This window comes from Anolis carolinensis, chromosome 3, assembly GCF_035594765.1.
Source record: "Anolis carolinensis isolate JA03-04 chromosome 3, rAnoCar3.1.pri, whole genome shotgun sequence".
NCBI classification, from domain to species: domain Eukaryota; kingdom Metazoa; phylum Chordata; class Lepidosauria; order Squamata; family Dactyloidae; genus Anolis; species Anolis carolinensis.
The window spans coordinates 189,024,024-189,047,360 of record NC_085843.1 but is presented as its reverse complement, the minus strand read 5'-3'; the positions used below and the strand labels follow the sequence as shown (position 1 = coordinate 189,047,360).

The 23,337-nt window shown below is 38.5% G+C and overlaps 1 protein-coding gene and 1 long non-coding RNA gene across 3 annotated transcripts in view; both read left to right on the top strand.

Moving 5' to 3' along the window:
* nat8l (N-acetyltransferase 8 like) overlaps positions 1–23,337 on the top strand; it is a 47,403-nt gene that overhangs the window by 11,902 nt on the left and 12,164 nt on the right. The window contains exon 2 of one of the 2 annotated variants that reach the window (XM_003225402.4): positions 3,956–4,120. The exons of the other annotated variant lie outside the window; for it this stretch is intronic. Within the exon in view, the coding sequence (XP_003225450.2) occupies positions 3,956–4,120 (165 nt within the window). The remainder of the gene's footprint in view (positions 1–3,955; positions 4,121–23,337) is intronic. 2 annotated transcript variants of the gene reach the window in all.
* On the top strand, positions 4,127–23,141 carry LOC134297699 (uncharacterized). Its single transcript, XR_010004543.1, has 3 exons — positions 4,127–17,717; positions 17,994–18,058; positions 21,618–23,141. It is a non-coding gene; the product is annotated as an uncharacterized LOC134297699 (long non-coding RNA).

Below are 23,337 nucleotides of genomic sequence, written 5' to 3'. Positions count from 1 at the left end.
TATATTTGACCTCATTTGAAAGGTCTGCTTCTGAACTATATTCTTCACTTGTTTTTATTGATTTTATATATTTCTTTAATAAAGATATTAGATAGAGACTGGCCTCTGTGTATGGTTATTGGTGCTCTGCTGCCAGGGTTCTGACACAACTTGAGGGAAACACATTACATGGCAAGTACAAATAAAAGGCAATGGAAACAATACACAGAAGAATAATATGAAACAGACGTAAAGGATGACAGATTCAATCAGAGTACAACTATTTGAAGATGACTCACAATTATAGAGAGTGAAGCAGAAGGAGCATTCAGAGCGCTTGGGAGAAAGAAACCACCAGGAACAGATGGCATACCAATAGACCAGCTCCACACTACAGAAACAGAATCTACTCTAGTTCTTTTTCAAAGTCATTTTATTGAATACAATCTACATATAACAAAAAATGAATAACACATACAAAAATAACTAAAACTAACACATTTAGAAAACAACAATGCCCCACAGACTGGAAATGTTTAATATACACTCCAGTCTCCAAAAAAGTGGATGCCATTGTATTAAACTCGCACATAAGCAACATATTGTACAACAATCATTGTTATCGTAAATGGAGTGAGAAATGTCAGGTGTCAAAGCTGGGGTCAGAAAAGTAAGAGGCACTAGGGATCATACTGCAAACATAAATTGGATAATGGAGTGCACCAGAGATTTTGAGAAGAAAATCAGCCTGCTCTTTATGGATTATAGCAAAACTTCTGATGACATAGTTCATAAAAAAATTAGATTGCTCTTAGTAGAAATGCATGTGCTGCAGCATTGACAGTCCTAGTGCATAATTTGTATTCAGGACAAAAGGCCAGAGTCAGAACTGAATTTGGAGAAACAGAATGTTTTATAATTGGCAAGGTCAGACCAGTCTGGTTTTTATCACCCTTTTGTAAATTGTGTACTCTGCACATATCATTCATAAAGTAGGTATTGGGATCTACTTCACTGGAATTCTTAGAAAAGAGGCTGGTCAGGGCAGTGTGACGAATTACTCAATTCGTTAGATGTTTAACCTGAGTGCTGTTTCAAAGCCTCTATTAATTAATGCATTCAAAATGTTTAAATGGCGTTAATAATTGAGATCTGGGAATATGAGTTGAGTGGAGCCAAAAGGTCAACAGGCAGCATAACAGTAGGGAATCTGAATTTATACTTTCCGTCTAAAGAACTTTTGTTGTCCCAAATGTGGGTTAAAAAAAAGAGAATTCGAAAAGTGCTAGTACCACCCATACCTGGCATTGTATTCCTGATTTCTCGTTCACCATTTCAGAACGATTTGAAAGGTTTACAGCAGATTTTCAAAAGGATATACATAAAGAACAGTCCCAAGCCCTAGACTCATTCAACTCTAGATTTGCAGCATTGGCAGACCACTAATTACAGATTGTACAGCAGCTGTAATTAGTGATATTACCACTACTGCCAATATAACACTGAATCTAGGAAGAAAATATGAAGAAAAAATAGATCAATTAAATCATGAAATTCAGTCCAATAAAAGTGAAAATTTGGAAAATAATCTGAATCTTAGAATTTTCAGGGTTCTGCAATATGCTGAATAAGACAACATTTCTAGTCACTTGGATTAATTGAATTTCCCCAGAATTTTCTGTAACATACCATATAGACTCAAATATAAGGTGGGGGTTTCAGCCCTTTTTTAGGGCTGAAAAGCCCCCTTGGCTTATAATCAAGTGAGGGTCCTAGATGGTTTATATTCGGGTCACCGCATACTCGAGTATACAGGTAATTAGAGTTGGACAGTCTTATCTTATTAAAGTCTTATTATTGTCTTAAATTACAATATTATATAAATATTCAAAAACATTTAACCTACTGATGCCTCAATTAATGTAATTTTATTGGTATCTATTTTTATTTTTGAAATTTACCAATAGCTGCTGCATTTCCCACCCTCGGCTTATACTCGAGTCAATACATTTTCCTAGTATTTTGTGGTAAAATTCGGTGCCTTGGCTTATATTCGGGTTGGCTTGTACTCGAGTATGTATGGTAATTGGATATAGAAGGCGCACAAGGAGGAATCATAGGATTCCAGAACTGGAAGAGACCACAAGGGCCATATAATCCAACTCCCTACTCTGCACTCCTGACATATGACTGGCCAGAATTTTTTTTAAAAAACCACTAAAGACTCCACCACATTCCCAGGCAGCATATGCCACTGTTAGACAGTTTTAACCATTTTGGTCACCCTCCATGAGATACTTTCCAGCTTGTCAATATCTTTCTTGAATGATGATGCCCAGAAGTGGATGCAATATTCCAAGTGACATCTGGTCAAAGAGGAATACTTCCTTCAATCTAGGCACTCTACTCCTATTTATGCAGCTTTAGAATTACATTGGGGATTTTTTGCTGCCAAATCACATTGTTGTCATATGTTCAGCTTGTGGTCTATTTAAATCTCTCAGATCCATTTCCCATGTACTGTTGTCAACTGAGGTGACACCTATCCTATATTTATAATAGCTACTCCTTCTGATTTGGTGTCATCTGCACATTTGATAATCATGCCTTCTATTCTGCCATACAAACAATTTATAAAAATGTGGAATGGCAGTAGGCTTAGGACCGATCCCTTATGATTAAGAGTCAGATTTGGGAATAAATGGGTCATTTTTAAGAGTCTGTGTAAATTAGAGAGAAGTGAAAGTTTGAGAGTGTAGCATGTTAAATATAATAAACAATTATTCTGTCTTCTGCCGCTTTTATTGTTGAACCATCCAGGTTATGGGGAGAGATTTTGCTTTATCCCTATAGAACGAATATTCATTCAAGCTTCTTTTAGAATAACATGTAAACCATCAGTAAGCACATGCCTACTCATCTCTTCCCTTATTTTAGGTTAAATCTCACAATTCCCTGCACTAAGGTTTGATCTATACTACCATATAATGCAGCTTCGGAATACAGATTACCTGTATTGAACTGGATTATATGGCAGTGAATCTGTAATCTGAATCTGCATTATATTTATTTACAGTATTTATACCCTGCCCTCCTCACTCCAAAGGGGACTCAGAGTGACTCACAGAACACACATACGGCAAACATTCAATGCTAATTATACAATTAACAAGGACAGACAACACAAAGGTAAAGGCAGTTTTTCCCATCTTATTTCCGGCATCTTGGATGCTGTGCTAGGCTCCGGCCACAGGGGGGTGATGTCACTCCATCTTCCATGCTGAGGACCTTTTTCTCCAATCAATGATACCTATTTATCTACTCACATTTCTGCTTTTGACCTGCTAGGTGGGTAGGTGAGCTGGGACTAACGGCGGGTGCTCACCCCGACCTGGGCTCGAACTGGCAACCTTTCAATCAGCAAGATTTCTCTGCAGCACAGTGGTTTAGCCTGCTGTGCTAGGCCTGGCAATATAGATTCAGTCTAGGACCCTAAGCATATCAGAATCTTAATCTAGGAAAACAGATTTTTTTAAAAGTGTTTTTATACATCTATAAAGAATTTGTTGTATATCACACTCTTGTTTCAGAAGACAGCCAACCGTATTCACTTACTCTTGCATATAACTTGTGATCTTCACCAGTAAAAATATGAATAGCTGTTGTTGATGTTGTTGTTTATTTATTTTTAAAATACATATTGAATAATTTTGAATAAACATCTAACGAGATGGTGTGAGGATGACAATGGTTAAAATGAAAGAATCTTAAATGAATGAAACAGATTTTCTTTCTTTTTATAAGGCTTATTGTATTAACAAATTTTACACATAAAAATTATAAAATGCATTGTGAAAACATTATTGTTGTTATAGATGCTATGTAATATTTATGACTTATGGGTCTATGTTCCAAAATCAACACTAAATTCTCTTTTCTGACAGGTATCGTTTATTTCTCTTCCTTATCTCCATAGTAATGTGCTTTGTTGTGACCAAGTCCTTGCTGCTGACCTGCTGTTTGCCCATCTTTCTAATGGGTATGAGGTACTACTTCAGTAGAAAAGTTATCCTCAGCTATCTCAAGTGTGCACTGAATACGGACATGTCTGATATTGAGCAATATTACATGAAATCACCAGGTGAGTAATCAGTCCATGGATCACCAAAGTCTGCTTTAATAATTAAAAAATCTTTCCTTATGTCATCATGACTAAAGAGGCTTAAACTGGCTAAGAATGCACCTGAGAGGAAATTTCTTTTAATTGTAATGTTGGTACTTGGGTTCATAAAGAACTGTCAGAAGCAGTTCTTTATTTAATGTTTCACTATTGATATTATTTTAAAATTTCATACAGCAATTAAGTGCATTGGACAACTCATTGTATGAAGAAAGGAAGAAACCGGAAACAGAAATGTATAGAAGTGCCTTTCTACTTCACTAATGTTAGTTGCTTTACATGTTATCTATTCAAATACATATAGATGTTTAGAAGATAAACTGATTTAGAAATATTGACCCATATATGAAATATTATTTTAAATGATATAGTAATTTAGATAGATTCATGCAGCAAGCATCAATTCTCATTTATTTGAGTGGGCAAAATATTTTTTTTCAGGAATTATGGAGTGCTTGGTTTGTAAAACTAGTAGAACTTGCAACTTTTAACCTAATTTTAAAAATCTGCCTGTGTAACCTATGCACATATATATCTCCATTAGTGTGCAGTGAGAAAAATGGGTTTGCTTTGACATTCCTAAGAAAGTCATCTGGTCCTAGGAAGGATATCCTAGGATACTTTTGGCCTCTTCTTCAGAGAATGAGGAGAGAAGACTGCTTTCACAGGGGAAAATTTAAACTGGCCTTCTCCCAATCCTCTTGTAAGCCTCTGCTACTCTTACCTTTTTGATGACAGAGGTTTGACACTGGAAAAGGCAAAAAGGGGACAGACTGGAATTGTTCTGTGGTATGTCCTGAACATGTTGCCAAAAGTGGTGAAGCCATGCCAGCCCTGGAAATGTAATGGTTCATTTCCTCCCACTGGCATCAGGGAGTAATATAAGTTGAAGGAAGAATGAACAAGCAAAGAAAACTGATCTCATTACACTAGCTGAGGCTTCACTAATATACTTTGCTTGTCTTTGAAACTTTAGTTCTAATAATGCAGGCTAAATTAGTGTTTGCTTTTTTGCTGTAGCACCACATTGCTCGCCCATATTCGGTTTGTCAACAACAATAGTTCCAGTGTCATGTTCCCATGTAGTATTGGTACATCAAGTGTCCCCATTCCATAAGTGTGCATTTGCTTTTCTTTTTTTTCTTTTTTTGCATTTGTGGTGGGTTTTTTTTTTTTGCACTAGTTGTCACAATGGCACAGATGACAATTCAGGTAAGGGTGACCATCTGGCAGGTCTGAACCAGGTTCGGGCCAACTGGATGGTCTGGATTCTGTTTCTGCCACTGTATTATGCTTATAGTGGTAGGGAAAGAAGTTGCAGCGAGTTGTGAATCATATGGGGGTTTCCATATCAATATACCAAAACTGCCAAATTGACACCCTGACAGGGTAAATTTAATCCACTCCAGGAACAGACAACTACATGAGGAAAGGGGCCTATTTCCTACCCTGATATCCATATGTTGGCTCTACCTGCAATTAAAATACTTCTGTCTCCCTCTGTTTCTCTTCCAAAAGTGACGTCACAGGCAAATTTACGCATGCCCAAAAGTCAAAGACCAGTCCAGAGTATCAATTCTCCAGTCTGATCTTGGGCACAACTAGTCTAGAGCTGAGTCCAGATCATCCAGCCAAGCCAAAAACAGTTCAACCTTGTTAGATGGTCACCTTACCTTAGCTGTCCCCATCATCACAGCTAGCAGATGCACATGGAGCTGTGGGAGATCTTCTGGCCTTTGGCAAGTGCTTTTACTGATGTCAGTAAGTGTGCCTGCTGATAGCTGGGAGCTCTCCAGAGTTCTGGTGGTTGTCTGTTGCAGTGGTGGAAGAGCACAGACCCAATCTCTCCCCCTTTCCTTGCACTGCCAAGAAAAGAGGATGGTGGTGATGACAGATTGGTTTGGAAAATGAAAATACATCATGTTGCTGCAATGTCATGGTCATTACATCCTGCTGCTTCAAAGTCAATCCACATCATGCTGTTCTTCCACCCAGTCAGTGATGGCACATAGCAGGGCATGTACCCTGGAAAAGATCACAAAAGGCAAGAACAATGTGGATGTCTAACTAGGCCCCTTGTTTTCCTCAAAGATGGAAGTGGAAGCAGTGGCCAAAAATTCAATTTTAGGAGTCTTAGGATGGGTGACATCTGGCTTGACAACAATGCAGTTCTAGGCTGCATCAATAGAAGTATAATATTTAGATAAAGGGAAGTTATAGTACCATTCTTTTCTACTTGCCCAGAGTTCATCTGAAATACTGTGTCCAGTTCTGGGCACCACAACAAAAGGTTATTGACAATATGGAGGCTATCCAAAGAAGTAAGACCGTAAGGTTAAAAGGTTTCAAAACTCTACCCTATGAGAAATGGCTTAGTAAGTTGGGTATGTTTAGCTTGGGGAAGAGAAGCTTAAGAGGGGAAATGATAGCTTGTTATCTGCTTCTCCAGAGACTGAGGAAAGATTAGTGGATTCAAACTCCAGGAAAAAAAATTCACCTAAGCATAAGGAAACTTCCTGATGGTAAGAACTGTCTGATGGTGGAATGCATTTCCTTGGTGCGTGGCAGAGTGTCCTTTGGAGGTTTTTAAACAGGGGCCAGATTGCTATCTGCTTTGATTTAGTATCCCTGCATGGCAGGGGGTTTGGACTGCCTGACTTTGAGATCTCGTCCAACTCTATGGTTCTGTTAGAAATCACAATGTTGATAACAACTCTTTGATTTTTAAACTTTAAAAAATACTCAGGCATATGCTTTTTTGCATTTTAAATTCATGATTATTAGGGTAAAATGTCATTTGCTCCTACTATCCCGATGCTAACACATTTACATTGGAATAGAATATTAGTCTGGCTGGCTCCCAACATATTTGTAACTGTCCAGGTGCTGAAACCAGGCTTGTTTGCTGGGGTCCTATCACCTGCAATCTCATAGGTGCTTATGTGAGCTGTGGACTTTGACCCTCATATGCACCACTGAGTAAATAACACATACATACAGATAGCAGCTGCTGAAGATTGTAGAGTGGGCTTTGGCCAATCTACTGCACTTCTCTGTATTCCAGGCAGAGTCTGTTCCACACCCTTCAAGCTAGCCTGCTACCTTTTGGGGTGATGGTGGGTGATTTTGCATCAGTAGGCTTCTATAGGTTTGTTGATGTCTGTATGTTGAAGGTGAGTGGGGAGGGGGGAGCATTTTGTCCTTTATCTCAGGGAATATAATCTCTTAAGATATCCCTATGACAGTCTATAGAACAGTCTCATCTATCAACTATATAGTGTTAAGAATGCAATGATAAACGTTATAAGTAAAGAAGATAAAGCTGTGGCTCCTAAACTGTGACCCATAAAGAAGAACCTGAAAGAGCTTATTCAGAGTTTGCACTCAAGAGAGTTGGCATCCCTTTTCTTGTTTTTGACTACTTTGATACTATCTTTTGTAATCAGAAGATGCTCTCTGCTATTGTTTGGACATCTTCATGTCCACCTTTGATGTCAAATTAGTGTACACATTCACTGCCTAATGATTTTTGTAGCTAATCCAGTGTCTACAGATGGAGGCAATGGAATTGGCTACACAAGATAATAAAAGGGGCATATTGTCCATCCTTGCTGTAGATGGCATTGAGCCAGGTGGATCAATATTTTGACATGGTGCCAGGCAGTTTTCTATATGTTCTAAAGGGTATGAGTAGGCAGCAGCTAACCAGAAGGAAAGGGAGATTAAAGGTTTGTTATCTGAACATTTAATCCTTGAACCATATATTATGTGTTTTTTTTTAATCTTCTTGAAAACAAGATGATTGCACAATTCACTGCAGGGAGGAAAAATGTGTGGGATCTGATTGCGTTTACCTCCAAAAATAGTAAAGGCACATCCTAACACATGCTTGCAAAGTTTATTTACCAATTTCTTCAGACACTATGAAAACAAATTCTGGGTCTGGGATTTTCATAAACAACATGAGGGTGCTTTTGCTTCAGTAAAGTTTAGATAAATCATTTGTACCTTTGTTTCCTTGATTTATTTCTCATGTTTTTGCTAAGGCAGTTTGCAAAATAAGATTAAAACAGTGCATGTAAAACAATGCATGAAACAGTAAAATAAAAAAGAATACATACTAACTTTCTTTAGGTGAGAGAGCTTATCTGAAAGCATACTGGAATGTTTTCATGGTTCCATCAAATCTTTCTGAAATGTGAGCATCACAAAAACAAAGGCCCTTTGCGGCATTTGCAGTACTGGTGTACTTCTGAGTCAATGAGGGGGACTCCCCTTTTTGAAACGGAAGTCACAGGAATGTTTAGAGGACAGGAGGTGAGTCCAAAGAGATGTTTGCACAGTTTATTCTGCCTCTGCTGGATCTCCCCCAAGATTAAGAGATTCAAAGCTAACATTTTAAGTAAATATACATGTCTACACTGATTTTTAAGAACAAAGAAAAGGCCAGTTTGAAGACACATAACAACGGAGAAATTTACCAGAATTTACAGGGAGAGAAAAAGAATGTGTTTTAAAAGAGTTCATTGTGAATACAAAATGAATGTACATTTCATTGTTCATTTGAACATTGTATGTACTGCGGATACTTTAGAAAATGTTTAATGCTAATTATTGCCAGGAAGTTCTCTTATTGAAGACTGCAATTTACAATTGTGTTTTTCCTCCTCCAGCTATTTCTAACCTGATCCACCAATCTGAAAACTATGCCTTTGCATTGTTTGCTATATAAATAGGAAAGTGATGCCTCATTTCATGCACTTGTATTTCTGGTTGACCCTCATGTATTCTACATCTATCAATTCACCCACAACTTGAAAATATATTTTTAAAAATCCAAAAAGCAAACCTTGACTTTGCCACCATCACTTCAACAACCCATAATAACCACCACTACCTGTGCATCCCTGGAGAGGTGGGAAGCGCCTTCAGTCGGTCTAATGGGCAGAGGTCGTTGTTTGTAAGAGAGGGTGCTCTCCACATCAATGCCTTTGAGTTCCTTGTAAAACCTTTTGGTTATTTGAACATTTTTTCCAAGGGAAGGTTATTTAGATAGTTCACAGACAACAAAACATGGAACAGGTAGACACCCTACTCCATCTTGCAATTACACTGTTGGTTTGGTATATCTCATGCAACATCCCACCAGGGGAGGAAAACACTCTCACAGATGTTATGAACCATGTACTTATTTGCATTGCTTCGGAAAAGTTTTTCTGCTTGGGGAACCCCTCAGGGATGGGCTGTTTAGGTGATGGGTTTTACTTCGACTACCACAGACCCATGGTGTATGCCTGCCTGCTATTTCAGAGGATTAATGAGATAATAATGAAGATTTGAGCCAAGTGCATATTAATCAGCCCTTTGCTGGCTCAGGTAACCAATTGTTTGCTCCTCTTCTGCATCTGTCCAGAGATCAGTATGATCAGTATGTGAGACATCAGTTACATCCAGCCTTGTTAACCCTCAATGATAGCAGGGTGATTCATCCAGACTTTCACACATTGAAGCCCACAATGTGGAAGATTTTTCTTTGATCCCATTCCTAATTAAGTTAAGCTCTCTTCCACTGCAGCTCATGAGACATCAACAAGGTGCATGCATGCCTATAAATAGGGCAAGTTTTCTACATTCCTTAATCTTTGGAGGGTTTCTCCAAAAGATGTGAATGTTTTCCGTGTATTGGTTTCTCTGTTTTGTGCATTTTTTCTGACCTTTGTTATTTGGAAGTTGTATCTTGGGACTTCCTGTGTTCTGTGAGCCTTCTTGCTTTTGAGTCCACTAGTCAAGGAGTTCCTAAAGCGTTATTAAAACTTATAGACTCCCTGTTCTAGGGTCTACTGTTTAACGAATCTTGGAACTGATCCTGTTTAACTGTCTCAAGATACCATTTGAACCTATGGCTTCTTGTGTCTTCAGATTACTCAGGAAAAACAGCTTTTTCCTAATAGCTGTTATGTCTGCCGGGAGAGTGAGTGAGTTATATAGTATGCATGTGGATACTATCCTCACTTCCATAGGAGTAAGGTAGTCTTGAGGCGAGACATTTCCTTGTTACCAAAAGTTTTGTCTGTTTTCTATTTAAATCAGGACATTATTTTCCTAGCATTCTTTAGGAATCCTACCTCTGTTTTAGGGGGCATTTTCTGCACTGCCTAAATGTGTGTGGGGTATAGACCTTTCTGTTTCCATCACATATCTTATTTTGTCAGTCCCAGAGACTTCCTGTGCTAATCATCGTCAAAGATGATTTTATCTATTTCTACTCAAGTTTCTTCAAGTGAGTTGTAGTGACTGTGACTGGTATGAACTAGTAGGCAAATGCCTAAGTGAGAAGTCACTCAGTTGGAGTGATGGCAGCATAAACTGCACTTCTAATATGGATTCTTCAATTTGACATCTGTTTATCCGCTGCTTGGTTCAGGCTTTTCATTTTCATATCTTGCTGCAGACTGGGAACTTATGTGGGACTTTTCTTTGTTTCTTGCCATGTGCTCTCCCTGACTTCTGCCTCTGGTTTTTCAGCTCAGTCACTTTGAAGAGAGCAGAAGATGAGCTGTGTTAGTTACTGGACTTTTTGAGACTAATGTGAAATTCGATACACGAAATTGTGATGTTGAAGATGAGTTCAAAGAGAATTTATTAGAGTTAGATCAAACTCAAGAGTAAGAGAATCTTATGAGTATATTTAAAAGGTTTTGAATTTATTGTTAGCTAAAGTTGGTATTTGGATGTGATAGAGAATCTCCATATTAAATTATGAAGAATATTAGGATTAAATAATATGTAAAAGTCTTTAAATAAAAGTTAATGTAGAGTAGTGGTTCTCAACTTTTGGGTCCCCAGATGTTTTGGCCTTCAACTCCCAGAAATTTTAACCGCTGGTAAATTGGCTTGGATTTCTGGGAGTTGTAGACCAAAACACCTGGGGACCCACATGTTGAGAACCACTGATGTAGAGGAAGATCTGTAACCAAGTTGGAAGTCATTTGTTATCTTCCCCCTTTTTCTGTTTTTTATGGTCTATATGTTTAGTTTAGTTTATTATGTTAATGTAGTTGGTCGTTGGTAGTTTGTCTTATGTAATTGTACCTTCAATATTGTTTTTTAAATATCAAAAATGATATTTGATGGTAAAAATAGTAAAAACAAGAATAAGGGTGAAAGAACTAGTGGCTGTCCCAACTTATTTATAAAACTTCGCTAATTTTTTTCTTATAAACAAGCCCCAGTTTTTGAAATCTTTTAACTTGTTAATGAGATGGAACAAGCAATTCAAATACCAACTTAAATATAATTACGAGCTTACCAGGTTTGGCTGTCAATGTTGTCTGAATTCTAGCTCCTTTTCATTGCAAAAAGCCTTTTAAAGTTGTTAAAACACTAATAAGAGATTTCCTATGATGCTGAAAGCTTCTATTTCTTCAAGAAAAGATTGAACGCTTTTCACTTTGTTTCATCTACCTGTTTCATTTTTGCCTTGTTAATAGTTGGGTCTTTTTTGTAATTGTGCAAAAATTAGTCATCCCATTGAAGTCAGAGAAAACCTCTCTGTGAGCATAGTAGTTTTCGTGTACCCAAGGTTTACAGTATGGTTGTTGTCATCATTTTCATGTGTTTACTTTTCTTCTCAGCAGTTGCACTCTTTCAGTATCGCAAGGGCTGTCAGAGAAAGGAGAATGCAGGCTTGTTCTCTGTTGATTGAAAATCAGAAGGAAACTCTTGTGATCGTGTGGTTGGCAGTGTAATCAGTTCCTGAAGAGGTTTTCCAGTTTCTTCTCTGGATGTCTTGAAAGAGGCTGGGGAGCTACTTGCACTAACTCAAGGGTATCTCCAAAGGCCACATCAGCCTTCAAAGGCCAACTTGTAATGGTTAAAACTGAATAAATGTAACTACTCCTTCACATATTGTTCAATAACCTGAGACACCATATCACACACCGTCCTCGGCTGTTGATTATGTTCTCAAAATAACAACAAACACAAAACAAAATGCAAGCACAACCATGCAAGTGGATTCTAATTCAGATTTCAAAAATGCTTACCATTTTTGTGTCATCAGTGGGGTGGATAGTGTGCATGAAGTAGCACTACTCTGGGAGGAGCAGATGGCAGAATAATAACCTCTATCCTCACCAGGCACAGGGACATTTACTTGGAAGAAATTATTACAATTTCCATTGGAGACAACTCCCTCAAGGAAGCATGCTCAAGGTTGCTGCTCAAATCACTTGCCAAGAGTAATGCAGGTTGAACATCCCTTATCTGGAATGCTGAACTACTCTGAAATTGTCCTCATGGGTCACTGAGATAGTGACACCTTTCCTTTTCGGTTCAGTGGACATGCATTAGAAACATAAATGAATGGCATGTTTACACCTTGGTCCCATCTCCAAAATATCTCACTATGTGCTGATATACATATATAGGTATTACAAAATCCAAATAAATCCCAGTTCTGGTCCCAAGCATGTTGAATGATATTTTACCTGTACCAAGTGTGACTGATTAGCAACAACTGAAGAAGGAGTGACTGTTTTAGTACCTCTAGATGTGGATTGTGTATATACAAATACATAAACTTTGTTTAAAAAGGGAAGTAAGATAGTGAAATACATTAAACAAATCATATTACAGTGCTAGACTTACTAGGTAATAACTAAAATTAGATAAGAGATTTAAAACAAACAATCTGATAAGAATAATAAAGATACACTTTTAGTGGTGAAGAGCTGGGGGGAATACAGGAAGAACATTCTTCTTTTTCTTCATTCGTGCAGTCGTTTCTGACTCTTCATGACCTCATGGACCAGCCTATGCCAGAGCTCTCTGTCGGCTGTCACCACCCTCAGTTCCCTCAAGATCAAGCCAGTCACTTCAAGGATACCATCCATCCATCTTACCCTTGGTCGGTCTCTCTTCCTTTTTCCTTCCTTTTTCCTCAGCATCATGATCTTTTCCAGGCTTTCCTGTCTCCTTATGATGTGGCCAAAATACTTCATCTTTGCCTCTAATATCCTTCCCTCCAGTGAACAGCCAGGCATTATTTCCTGGAGGATGGACTGGTTGGATCTTCTTGCGGTTCAAGGCACTCTCAGGATTTTCCTCCCACACCACAGTTCAAAAGCATCTATCTTCCTTCACTCAGCCTTCCTTATGGTCCAGCTCTCGCAACCATAGGTTACTATGGGGAATACCATTGCTTTAACTATGCGGACCTTCGTTGCCAGTGTGATGTCTTTGTTTTTCACTATTTTATCGAGTTTAGCTATTGCTCTCCTCCCAAGAAGTAGACGTCTTCTGATTTCCTGGCTGCAGTCTGCATCTGCAGTGATCTTCGTGCCTAGAAATATAAAGTATGTCACTGCCTCCACGTTTTCTCCTATTTGCCAGTTATCAATCGGTCTGGTTGCCATAAATGCATCCTACAGTCCAGGTTCTTCCTCAACTTTGTAAGTCTTGTGTTCAATCAAAGGCTTCCTTAAAAAGATAGGTTTTAAGGCTCCTCCTAAACTCCAAAAGAGAGGGCACTTCTCTAATTTCCCCTAAGAGGGCATTCCAAAGAAGAGGTGCCACTCCAAAAAAAGATGACAATTTCCCCCTGCAATGACATTTGTAACCCAGGAACATCACCGCCTTTCTCCAGGCAGAAATACACCATCAAAGCTGTCCTGACAGATGGCCATCCAGCTATGATAATAATGAAGAAAAACTGTTCCTAGTTTGAAAATGTCATTTCCTGTTTAATTGTATAGTCCTTACTTTGAAAGCAGTTGTACTTCAGAAAATTTGTTTTTCTACCAAAAACTAAGTAAATTGGTAGATGCCATTTAATAAACTTTCCCCATGTTTTTATGATAGAACCAATGAGGAACTACATTTATAACCTATATAGACATTGGATGGACATATCCTGGGACCTACAGGTCTATGTGGGGATCTGTACCCTGCTCTCATCAAGCCAGTGATGGCACAATAGGTTAAACCCTTGTGCTGCCTGAACTGCTGACTGGAATGTTTGCAGTTTGAATCCATGAGATGGGGTGAGCTCTCATCTGTCAGCCCTAGCTTCCCATGTAGGGACATGAGAGAAGCCTCCCAGAAGGATGATAACACATCCGGGCATTCTTGGGCAACGTCTCTGTAGATGGCCAATTCTCTCACACCAGAAGCGACTTGCAGTATGTTCTCAAGTCGCTTGTGACATAATAAAGAAAAGTTGCCAAGAAAGCAGATTTAATTCCTGAATACAGTACATCATATTTCCAAGAAAAACGCAGAAAACAGCAGATATTTGTATCTGTCTCATCTCATTAAGGTTGCCATATTCAGACATTTCAAATCCAGGCATCTAATTTGAATATTGTAAAATTATTACAATTTGGCATATTACTAATTTGAATTTTAATCCTGCAAATTACTCACAGTAATCATTGCAAACTTTTTTCCTCTATATTTTAGACTTTATAGTAATCCCAATTTTGAGAGAACTAGTATAGAGTAATGTTTAAAGTGCTGTTTAAAGTTCACATTCTTGCTTTGAATGATCGTGACATTTATTAAGTGAGCCTGGACCATCACTACGTCTCAGCAAATCTGCTTAACTGTATTATGGACATTCATAGCAACGCAGGAACGATGTGAAGTGGCTGTCTATATTCTGGGAGCAGTAGTCATAATTATAATTGTGATGGCTTTTTCTTGTACAGACACTTCATTTTTATTATTAACAAATAAAGGGTTTGTATACATAGAAGCAACACTTAAGGAAAACAAACAAAACAAACAGTACATAGTATAGAAAACATACAAGAAAAACACGTAACTGAATTAATACAACTATACTACAGGACAAATGGGAAACATGATGACTTCCTCTTCTTAAGTTGTGGTTATAATTAGTTAATGGACTTCCTCTAAATAAAAGTGTTAATTGTATTTCTATATCAAGTGTATCTCTCCAGAATTACCACATATTCTATGCCCCTGCATTGTTTCAAAAAATTAATACCAATATCTCAACTTGTCGTAAAGTTTAACATTGATTTATTCTCCAACAGCATTGCCAAGTTACCAATTTCTGCCATATCATGTATCTTCACCACAATCTTCTTGTGTTGATATCATAGTAAGGTAAAGATTTTTCCCTGACATTAAGTCTAGTCGAATCCTACTGTTGGGGTGATGCTCATCTCCATTTCTAAGCCGAAGAGCTGACATTGTCCGTAGACACCTCCTAAGTCATGTGGCCAGCATGACTGCATGGAGCACTGTTACCTTCCTGCCGGAGCAGTACCCATTGATCTACTCACATTTGCATTTTTTCAATCTACTAGGTTGGCAGAAACTGGGGCTCCACTCTGCAGATGCGAATCGCCAACCTTTTGGTCAGCAAGTTTCCAGCTCAGTGGTTTAATCCGCTGCTCCACCACAGCCCACGCATATCATGTATCTTCACCACAATCTTCTTCTGTTGATATCATAGTATCTTTCCATATTTGAACATATTGCAGTCATATATTCATATATTGAATAAATTTCCATGTTTCTTCTTTAACTAGGTATTTATCATGCCTAGCAAAAAAAAAATCTGGTTTTCTTTCCATTTTCAGTTCAGTCTTTGAACAATTTGTGAATCTTTTTTTGGACTTGGTGTTTTTTTAACCTTTTAACCTTTTGTTCATTTTTCCAGCATTTATTTATGGCACATTTCAATACCATTAAATATTATCAATACATTTGATAAAAGTTTTCCTTGAACTCATAACTCAAAGTAAATTTCAAACTATTCATCCATGACCTTTCCCATTGATCTAGCTCAGTGGTTCTCAACCAGTGGGTCCCGAGGAGTTTTGGCCTACCACTCCCAGAAATCCCAACCAGTTTACCAGCTGTTAGGATTTCTGGGAGTTGAAGGCCAAACATCTGGGGACCCACAGATTGAGAACCATTGATCTGGGTGCAACTGGTTACCTATGCTTTGTGATCATTTTATCATACACTCTTTTATTTCTTCATTCACCCTGATTATTAGTGATCAGAAAAAGATCTTGAAAAAAATCTCAGATTTCTTAATTTTAAAACAAAGATTTTAAGACAAAAAAATTTGAATCTTCAAAAATAATGTTCTTCTCCATATTTATATTTCCATGCATCAAATTATCCACAATATTAAAAAAAAGAATTTTGGTAATTTCCTTAGACCATCTTTTACCTTCTTCTCTGAAAGTCTATCAATCTTTGGTGATAGTTCCAAGAAACCCGAAACGGAAGAAGTCTGTGGCTGTCACTTGTTAAGAAGTTTCTTTGTTGACTCTTGTTGATATTTCGGGCTGTGGTGTCACTTGTGCTGTCTCCAGCAACTTGATGCTTCATCAGCATGTCAGGATTGGGAACCTGGACATTTTAGAGCTTCCTCTGAGTCCCTTGAGCCGGGGAGGCAATTCCCATTGGTCCTGATACCTCTAGGCCGACCATCTCCATCATCTTCATTCTGCTTCACTTTCTCTACATTTGAATATCCCACCCTCCCTTATCTCCTTCCTTCCTCCTCAGCCCTGCTCTAAGGTAAAGGTAAAGGTTTCCCCCTAACATTAAGTCTTATTGTGTCCGACTCCGGGGGTTGGTGCTCATCTCTGTTTCTAAGCTGAAGAGCTGGCATCGTCCATAGACAACTCCAAGGTTATGTGTCTGGCATGACTGCATGGAGAGCCATTACCTTCCCACTGGAGTGGTACCTGTTGATCTACTCACATTTGCATGTTTTTGAACTGCTAGGTTGGCAGAAGCTGGGGCTAACAGGGGGAGCTCACCCTGCTCCCCACATTTGAACCACCGACTTTTCGGTCAGCAAGTTCAGCAGCTCAGCAATTTAACCTGTTGTGCTACCTGGTGCCTTTTTGACTGGATGCAGGAAATTCTATGTGCGACTTTAAACAGAAGGGAAATAGGCAGGCAACTAAAGATTGTGGTGCTGTTGTTGCTGCAAGAGGGGAAGAGAAAATAAAAGACATTGGGGAGGTGTGATAGGGTCGTCTTAGGGTTTCCAGCAACTAAGTGATACATTTGTGAAACTCAGATCTGCTTTTTATGAATTAGTACACAATATGTGGAAACACTCTAAGTAAATGCAGTGAATAAGGGCTTTCTCGTATTTCAGGTTTGAGTGTTGGGACAACAGCTCTAGATAACCGACGTCAAAGTTATGTCCCATGATACGTTTAAATTGTGCAATCCTGTTTGTACTGTTGTTGGGCATGATGTGTATTTCACATGTTAGCATGCCTCAATGGGGAACATTTTGTACCCTAGACCTTGTGCATTTAACTGTATTAGATTGGTTGCATAGAGAGGCTTTCTTTGTTTGCAGACGTCAATAGCATTGATGGAAGAGAAAGTAGGAGGAGGAGCAACCTTGTTGATGGCTCCCCACATACACATGCCATTGATCTTTTCATTACCCATGACATGGACCCTCCAGCCATGTGAGGTATCCTGGACGGTGGGCCAATATGAAATATTCTGCTGCATACTACAGGCACCCGTCAACTGGCTTCTGGTAAGTATATTGCATTTTCTACACCAGACATGTTGATAGGATAGAATTTGGAAGCTTGAAATTGAATTACTGATGTGAGGATCTGTTGAAAGTGAATTTAAATATTAAGTGCTGCAGTAGGTGGGTGTGGGCATGTTTTAAAGGAGCTTAGGTTGTGTGTCATAAGAAATAATATTGGTGGAGTGAAGAACAGGTTGGATCAGGAGGGATAGTGGATGTGCATGCTTGATATATGGTTTTGAGTTTGGCAAAGTTTAATTTGTCTTTTCTTTTCAGATACAAGGGAGAAGGGAAGTCAAATACACACACACACCCCTCATATGCTGGATGTTAGTTCCAAGGTAAGTGCGGGAATCAAAGGCATTGTAGAACTGGTAAAGTTGTCAAATGATACCATTGTTAGTATGGCTTTGATTAGTGTCAGTCAACATTTGAAGACGGTAAGGCCAGTGACAGCTAACAGATCTAGCATGGCTTTCGTTTTCTGAAGGTTCTTTGTTCACACTGATAATGTTGTGTGAAATCTACATAATATTTTTTCTGCCAAAGAGCTACCGTACCTTGTAATATTATTCACTCTTGCTTCTATTTTTCTACATTTTGTTGTGTTACAACTTAGCATTGACAAACTCAACATGTGATGATTAAAAATATTTCTTTTCTGGCACAAAAGTTAATTCTGAATTGGGAAAGCAGTTCTTAGTTGCATAAATATTTGCTCCCCTGAGACATTACTTCGTAGTATTGGGATGGTCTTCTAAAGAGAATGTGTACTTGTGGCTCTTTAACGCACACAGTGGTTTGCAACAAGATCAAAAAGTTCAGTTTGAGTCTCTTCAGGCAGAGATCTCTTTCTTATATGTTTGCTGTGTCTCCAAGATGTCTTTTTGCAAAGTTAAAATGGATTTTAATATGTGTTGTTGAAGGCTTTCATGGCCAGAATCACAGGGTTGTTGTGTGTTTTCCGGGCTGTATGGCCATATTCCAGAAGCATTGTCTTCTGACGTTTCACCCACATCTATGGCAAGCATCCTCAGGGGTTGTGAGGATTTTAATATGGATTTGTTTCTGCAGTTGTGTTCTTCTTTGCACTCTTGCATAAAACCTAGCTTTGTTGGCTATCTAAGGTGATAATTATCTCTTGGACAGTTCAACAAATCTCAGCTGCGGATGTCTCTAATTCTAGTGGATGTTTATACTTGGAGATTTTTAATATATATTTCATTCTTGATATAGGTTTGTCTTTGACTTATTTTGATAGGTCTTTGATCTCTGTTTCTTTAAATTTAGGACTGATCAATTTCAGTTGCGGCATCATAGTTGGCTGAAGCTTATCATGTGATGTCGTGTCTGTGCCTTTGCTGCATTGTTTAAATAATTTTAGTTCCCATTTTTCTTCATTGGTGTTAGAAACATTGGTAGCTGCAATATCACTGCAGTGGACTACTGTTTCTGGTATGATAATCTCTGCTGCAGTTGTCATATTGTGACAGCCATGCAATGTGAATGTGTATAGTTTTCTTCTCTCCCTCTGGCTTCTGAGATGTATTTTCTTGTGTTTGGATTTAAGTGGTTTAAAAGTTAGTTATTTGGCAGGTTTAGGTGAGTTGGGTAATCCTGGCCTGAAAAGGTCTTTCCTGTAGATCAGTGGTTCCCAACCTTTGGGCCTCCAGGTGTTTTGGACTTCAGCTCCAACAATTCTTAACAGCTGGTAAGATGGCTGGGATTTCTGGGAGTTGGGAACCACTGCTGTAGATGATGGAAGCAAAGTTCTTTTAAGTTTTTAAGAATGAGTCAGGTGGTTCTGTGCAGTGTTTTCATTATTTTAACAGTTTTTATGGTCTTATGTGATTTGAACTATGTTTTTTTAAAGAATTCAACATTTAATTGTATGTTAATGTTTATACATAGTAAGTTTATAATTTTAAATTGTATTTTTAGTGTTGTAAGCTGCAAGGTCAGTGGAGCAATGTGGAAATCTGATAGCATAGCCATGCATTGCCAATGCAACACCATAGAACAGTTACAGAGAAGTGCGATAGTGATTGTTCCCATTCTGCGATGTTTCTGTTTCCTCAAACAACATAATTGCTGTGAGAGAACAGATTGCTATGTATGGTCTCAAACAGATTGTGGAGCCTCTCAATAACAAGTGGGTGCAATTTGAGACCATATGTAATAGAATTGCACCTAATGCATGCAAATGACTCTTGGAAGCTGATGGTTGTACCACGGTTTATTTAGGTATGACACAGCAAAGAGGGCAAAATATTGAGTGCCAGTTTAAGTAGAATATTTTTTCCTGCATTTGGAATCTGTCACCCTTCTCTGGAGACTCTCCAGCTTGTCAGTTGTGTTGCTTACTTGCCTTTTGCACCACAGTAAAAACACTATCATTTTTACAATGTTGAGTATCTTGTGTACATCAAATGCTAAGATTATCAGTTAAATGTATTTCAGTTCTAGGTTATAACACAACAAAATTCCTGCATGGTAGGAAGTTGGTGTAGATGGACCTTGAGGCCTCTTCCAGCTAAGATTTTATCTATATATATAAATGAGTGATGGCATCACGGCGACCCACAAAACAACAAAACTACAGGTCCCCCAACCTCGAAATTAGACAACACAACCCATCATCCATGCCTCTAGGTTGATACAACAAAAAGAAAAGAAAGATAAAGTCCTAATTAGAGGGAGAGCAATAATTGTTTTTATCCAATTGCTGCCAGTTTAGAGGGCTAGTCTCTACCCACTTGGTCTCCTAGCAACCAACTCAGCCAAAGGACAGCCAGGGTTCAGTTAGGGGACAGGCAGATTTAGGCCTCACTTAGGCTTCTTCCACAGATTATCTAATTTGCACTGGATTATATGGCAGTGTAGACTCAAGGCCCTTCCACTCAGCTATATAACCCATTTATAATCTTATATTATCTGCTTTGCACTGGATTATCTTGAGTCCACACTACCATATAATCCACTTCAGTGTGCATTTTATACAGCTGTGAAGAAGGGGCCTCATATAATCCAGTTCTAAGCAGATAATATAAGATTATCATTATACAATATACAATTCCTCAATACTTTATTTCCCATACCACCATACTTCGCCACAGCAACGCATGGCCGGGCACAGCTAGTGATTCTATAAAACATGACAAGTTAAATGCAAGTGCATTTGTATTTGTTGATCAGTGCAGTTGGGGTGTTGGTTACTGTAACCAATTTAAAGGGTGAACCGTAGAGGCGTGTGAAATAGCAGAAATCTGTTCTGTTTCCGTTCTGTTTTCATTTTGATTTTTGGGTACCCCCCTTCTGTTTTTGGGAAGATTCCAGGAGATTAGGATGGGGGTGGGGGAGGGCATTTGGATTTGTAATTTGGTATCCGGTGTTCCGTTTCTGTTTTGGGAAGAATTTCCCCCAAAACAGAATAGGGCGAGGGAAGGCACTTGAAATTTGAAACAAAAACAGAACAGATTTCTGCAGTTTCGCACACCCCTAGTGAACCATTGCTGTTCCCTGAGACTTACAAGCCAGTAAAAGGGCACTTTGTGGGAGAGCAGAGCTGGAGTGTGGTCCAGAAAAACATTTTGGGGATCTGTTTGTGACCCTAGAATTGGATGTTGCTCATCTCTGTTTCAAACACAAGCCTGAAGGATTATCAAGTAGTTAAGTACTGTGATTCAATCCATTTAGAACAATGCTGATTAAAAAATGGTTGAGTATAGTATAGTGGCAACTGGAAGGGCTCTTCAAATAATTTTCCCTATAGATAATTAAATGGTTGAAATAAGAATCAAACACATTTGGAATGGAGAAGTTCATAGGAGTGCGTGCATTGTGCTGTGGGAGGCACAAGAACATTGTGGAAGTTTTATTGTTGTTCTTTCATTCTTACAGAACCAGCATCCTTGAAAGGCAAGATATTCATATGCTGGACCAAGCACACCTGCAGATCCTGTCCTGTGGCTGAGAAATCTCCAGGAACCTTCAGAACGTCTCACCGAAGATGTGACTAATTACCGCCCCCCCCCCCCCCCCACATACACACCCCCATACATACACACAAAACCTTTTACAGTAAAAATGGGAATTCACATTTGTGCAATATACATTTCAAAACCCCTTTTGAATTATTTATTTATCTACAGTTTTCTAAGTGTGATTCTTGTTTCAAAAATAAAAAGGTTTTTTTAAACAATTCAACAGACAATGTGTTCATTTCCCATGCCAGTTGCTTCCTTAGTCTCCAGAAGTAGTGCAGTCACCTTCCTTCCAAACACCGCTGATGCCTTCATTTTCATTTTCCACTGTAATTGTTGGGAGGCTAGCAACACTTGTAGCAGTGTTTTTGTCAATCCAGTTAACTTACATAGACTTAAATAGAAAGAGGATGCTCCTCCTAACATGGGACACAGAGAGCCTTAATAATAGCATCCTGTGCTGCTGATACTCCCATGTATATCCCTTTGTCCTCCAGCTGTTCACAACGATTTGTGTTCTTCTAGAAGCTTCCTTCTTTAGTCCCTTTAGTCCCTTCACCAGAGGGATGTCATAATCCATCCATATCGCCATGTTGTGAAGCAACGACAAAGTCGTTCCTTATCTGTGATGCAGAAGAGCTCAGGGTTTTTTTTTAAAGCAATGCAAAATCTAAGCTGTGTGGAGACCTGAATTTATTTGGAGCATACCTATACACCCAGCACAATTCCTTCAGTTGAAATTCTCCTATTTGGGTGAAGAGGCTGGCATCTGTTTTGTGCTTTCTTTCTCCCTTTTGGGGACAATGTTTGTCACGGCAATTTGAAGGCAGGCAAATTAGAAATGGCAAATTGGAAAAGAATACTCAGTATCTCTAATGAGTGTTTGGCATGGATCTTCACCATATACAGTTTAGCTGCCAGGAAGAAGAGTGAGAATGGACACTCTCTTGCAGCCTGTGTTGCACTTCCCAAAATATTAGACAGTTACTTCAGAGTCCTCCCACTCACCAGCTCAAGTATTTACAGAGAGAGCCATCTTTTTACCTGGGTAATTTATTACAATTTCCAGATACCTAGAACCTAACAAAGCCACAACTCATTACAATTTGTATCATCACAAACCAGGACTCTTGTTGATCAAAAAAGTTGATCTGGTGAGATTGGGAATTTTATGATACATTGTAACTTTGTAAAGATTCACAACTATATTGTGTGATTGGATGAAATTTAAACGCCAGTTTGTATGCTTGATTACTGATTGGGATTACTGTCTATGTTTTAAGTTATTTTAACTTTTGTAAGATGTGTTATTATACTGTGATTTTATTGTGTTACTGTTTTTTTTTATTGTAATACTGTTTTGGGCTTGTCCCAGTGTAAGCCTCCCCAAGTCTTTTGAGAGATGGAGCAGAGTATAAATAAAGTTTTATTATTATATTTATTATTATGTAAAGAATTAAAATATATCTAGACAATATGGGATTTATACTAGAGCTAAAGCACAATACACATGCAACTCTAATGCCCCAAATCATGTTACATGCAGTACATTTTGCCCATGGCTGCCACAACAGGTCTAAATGCAGAATGTAGCATTCAAACTGTTAGCAGGTCATGAATCGTACAGTTTGCTTCTT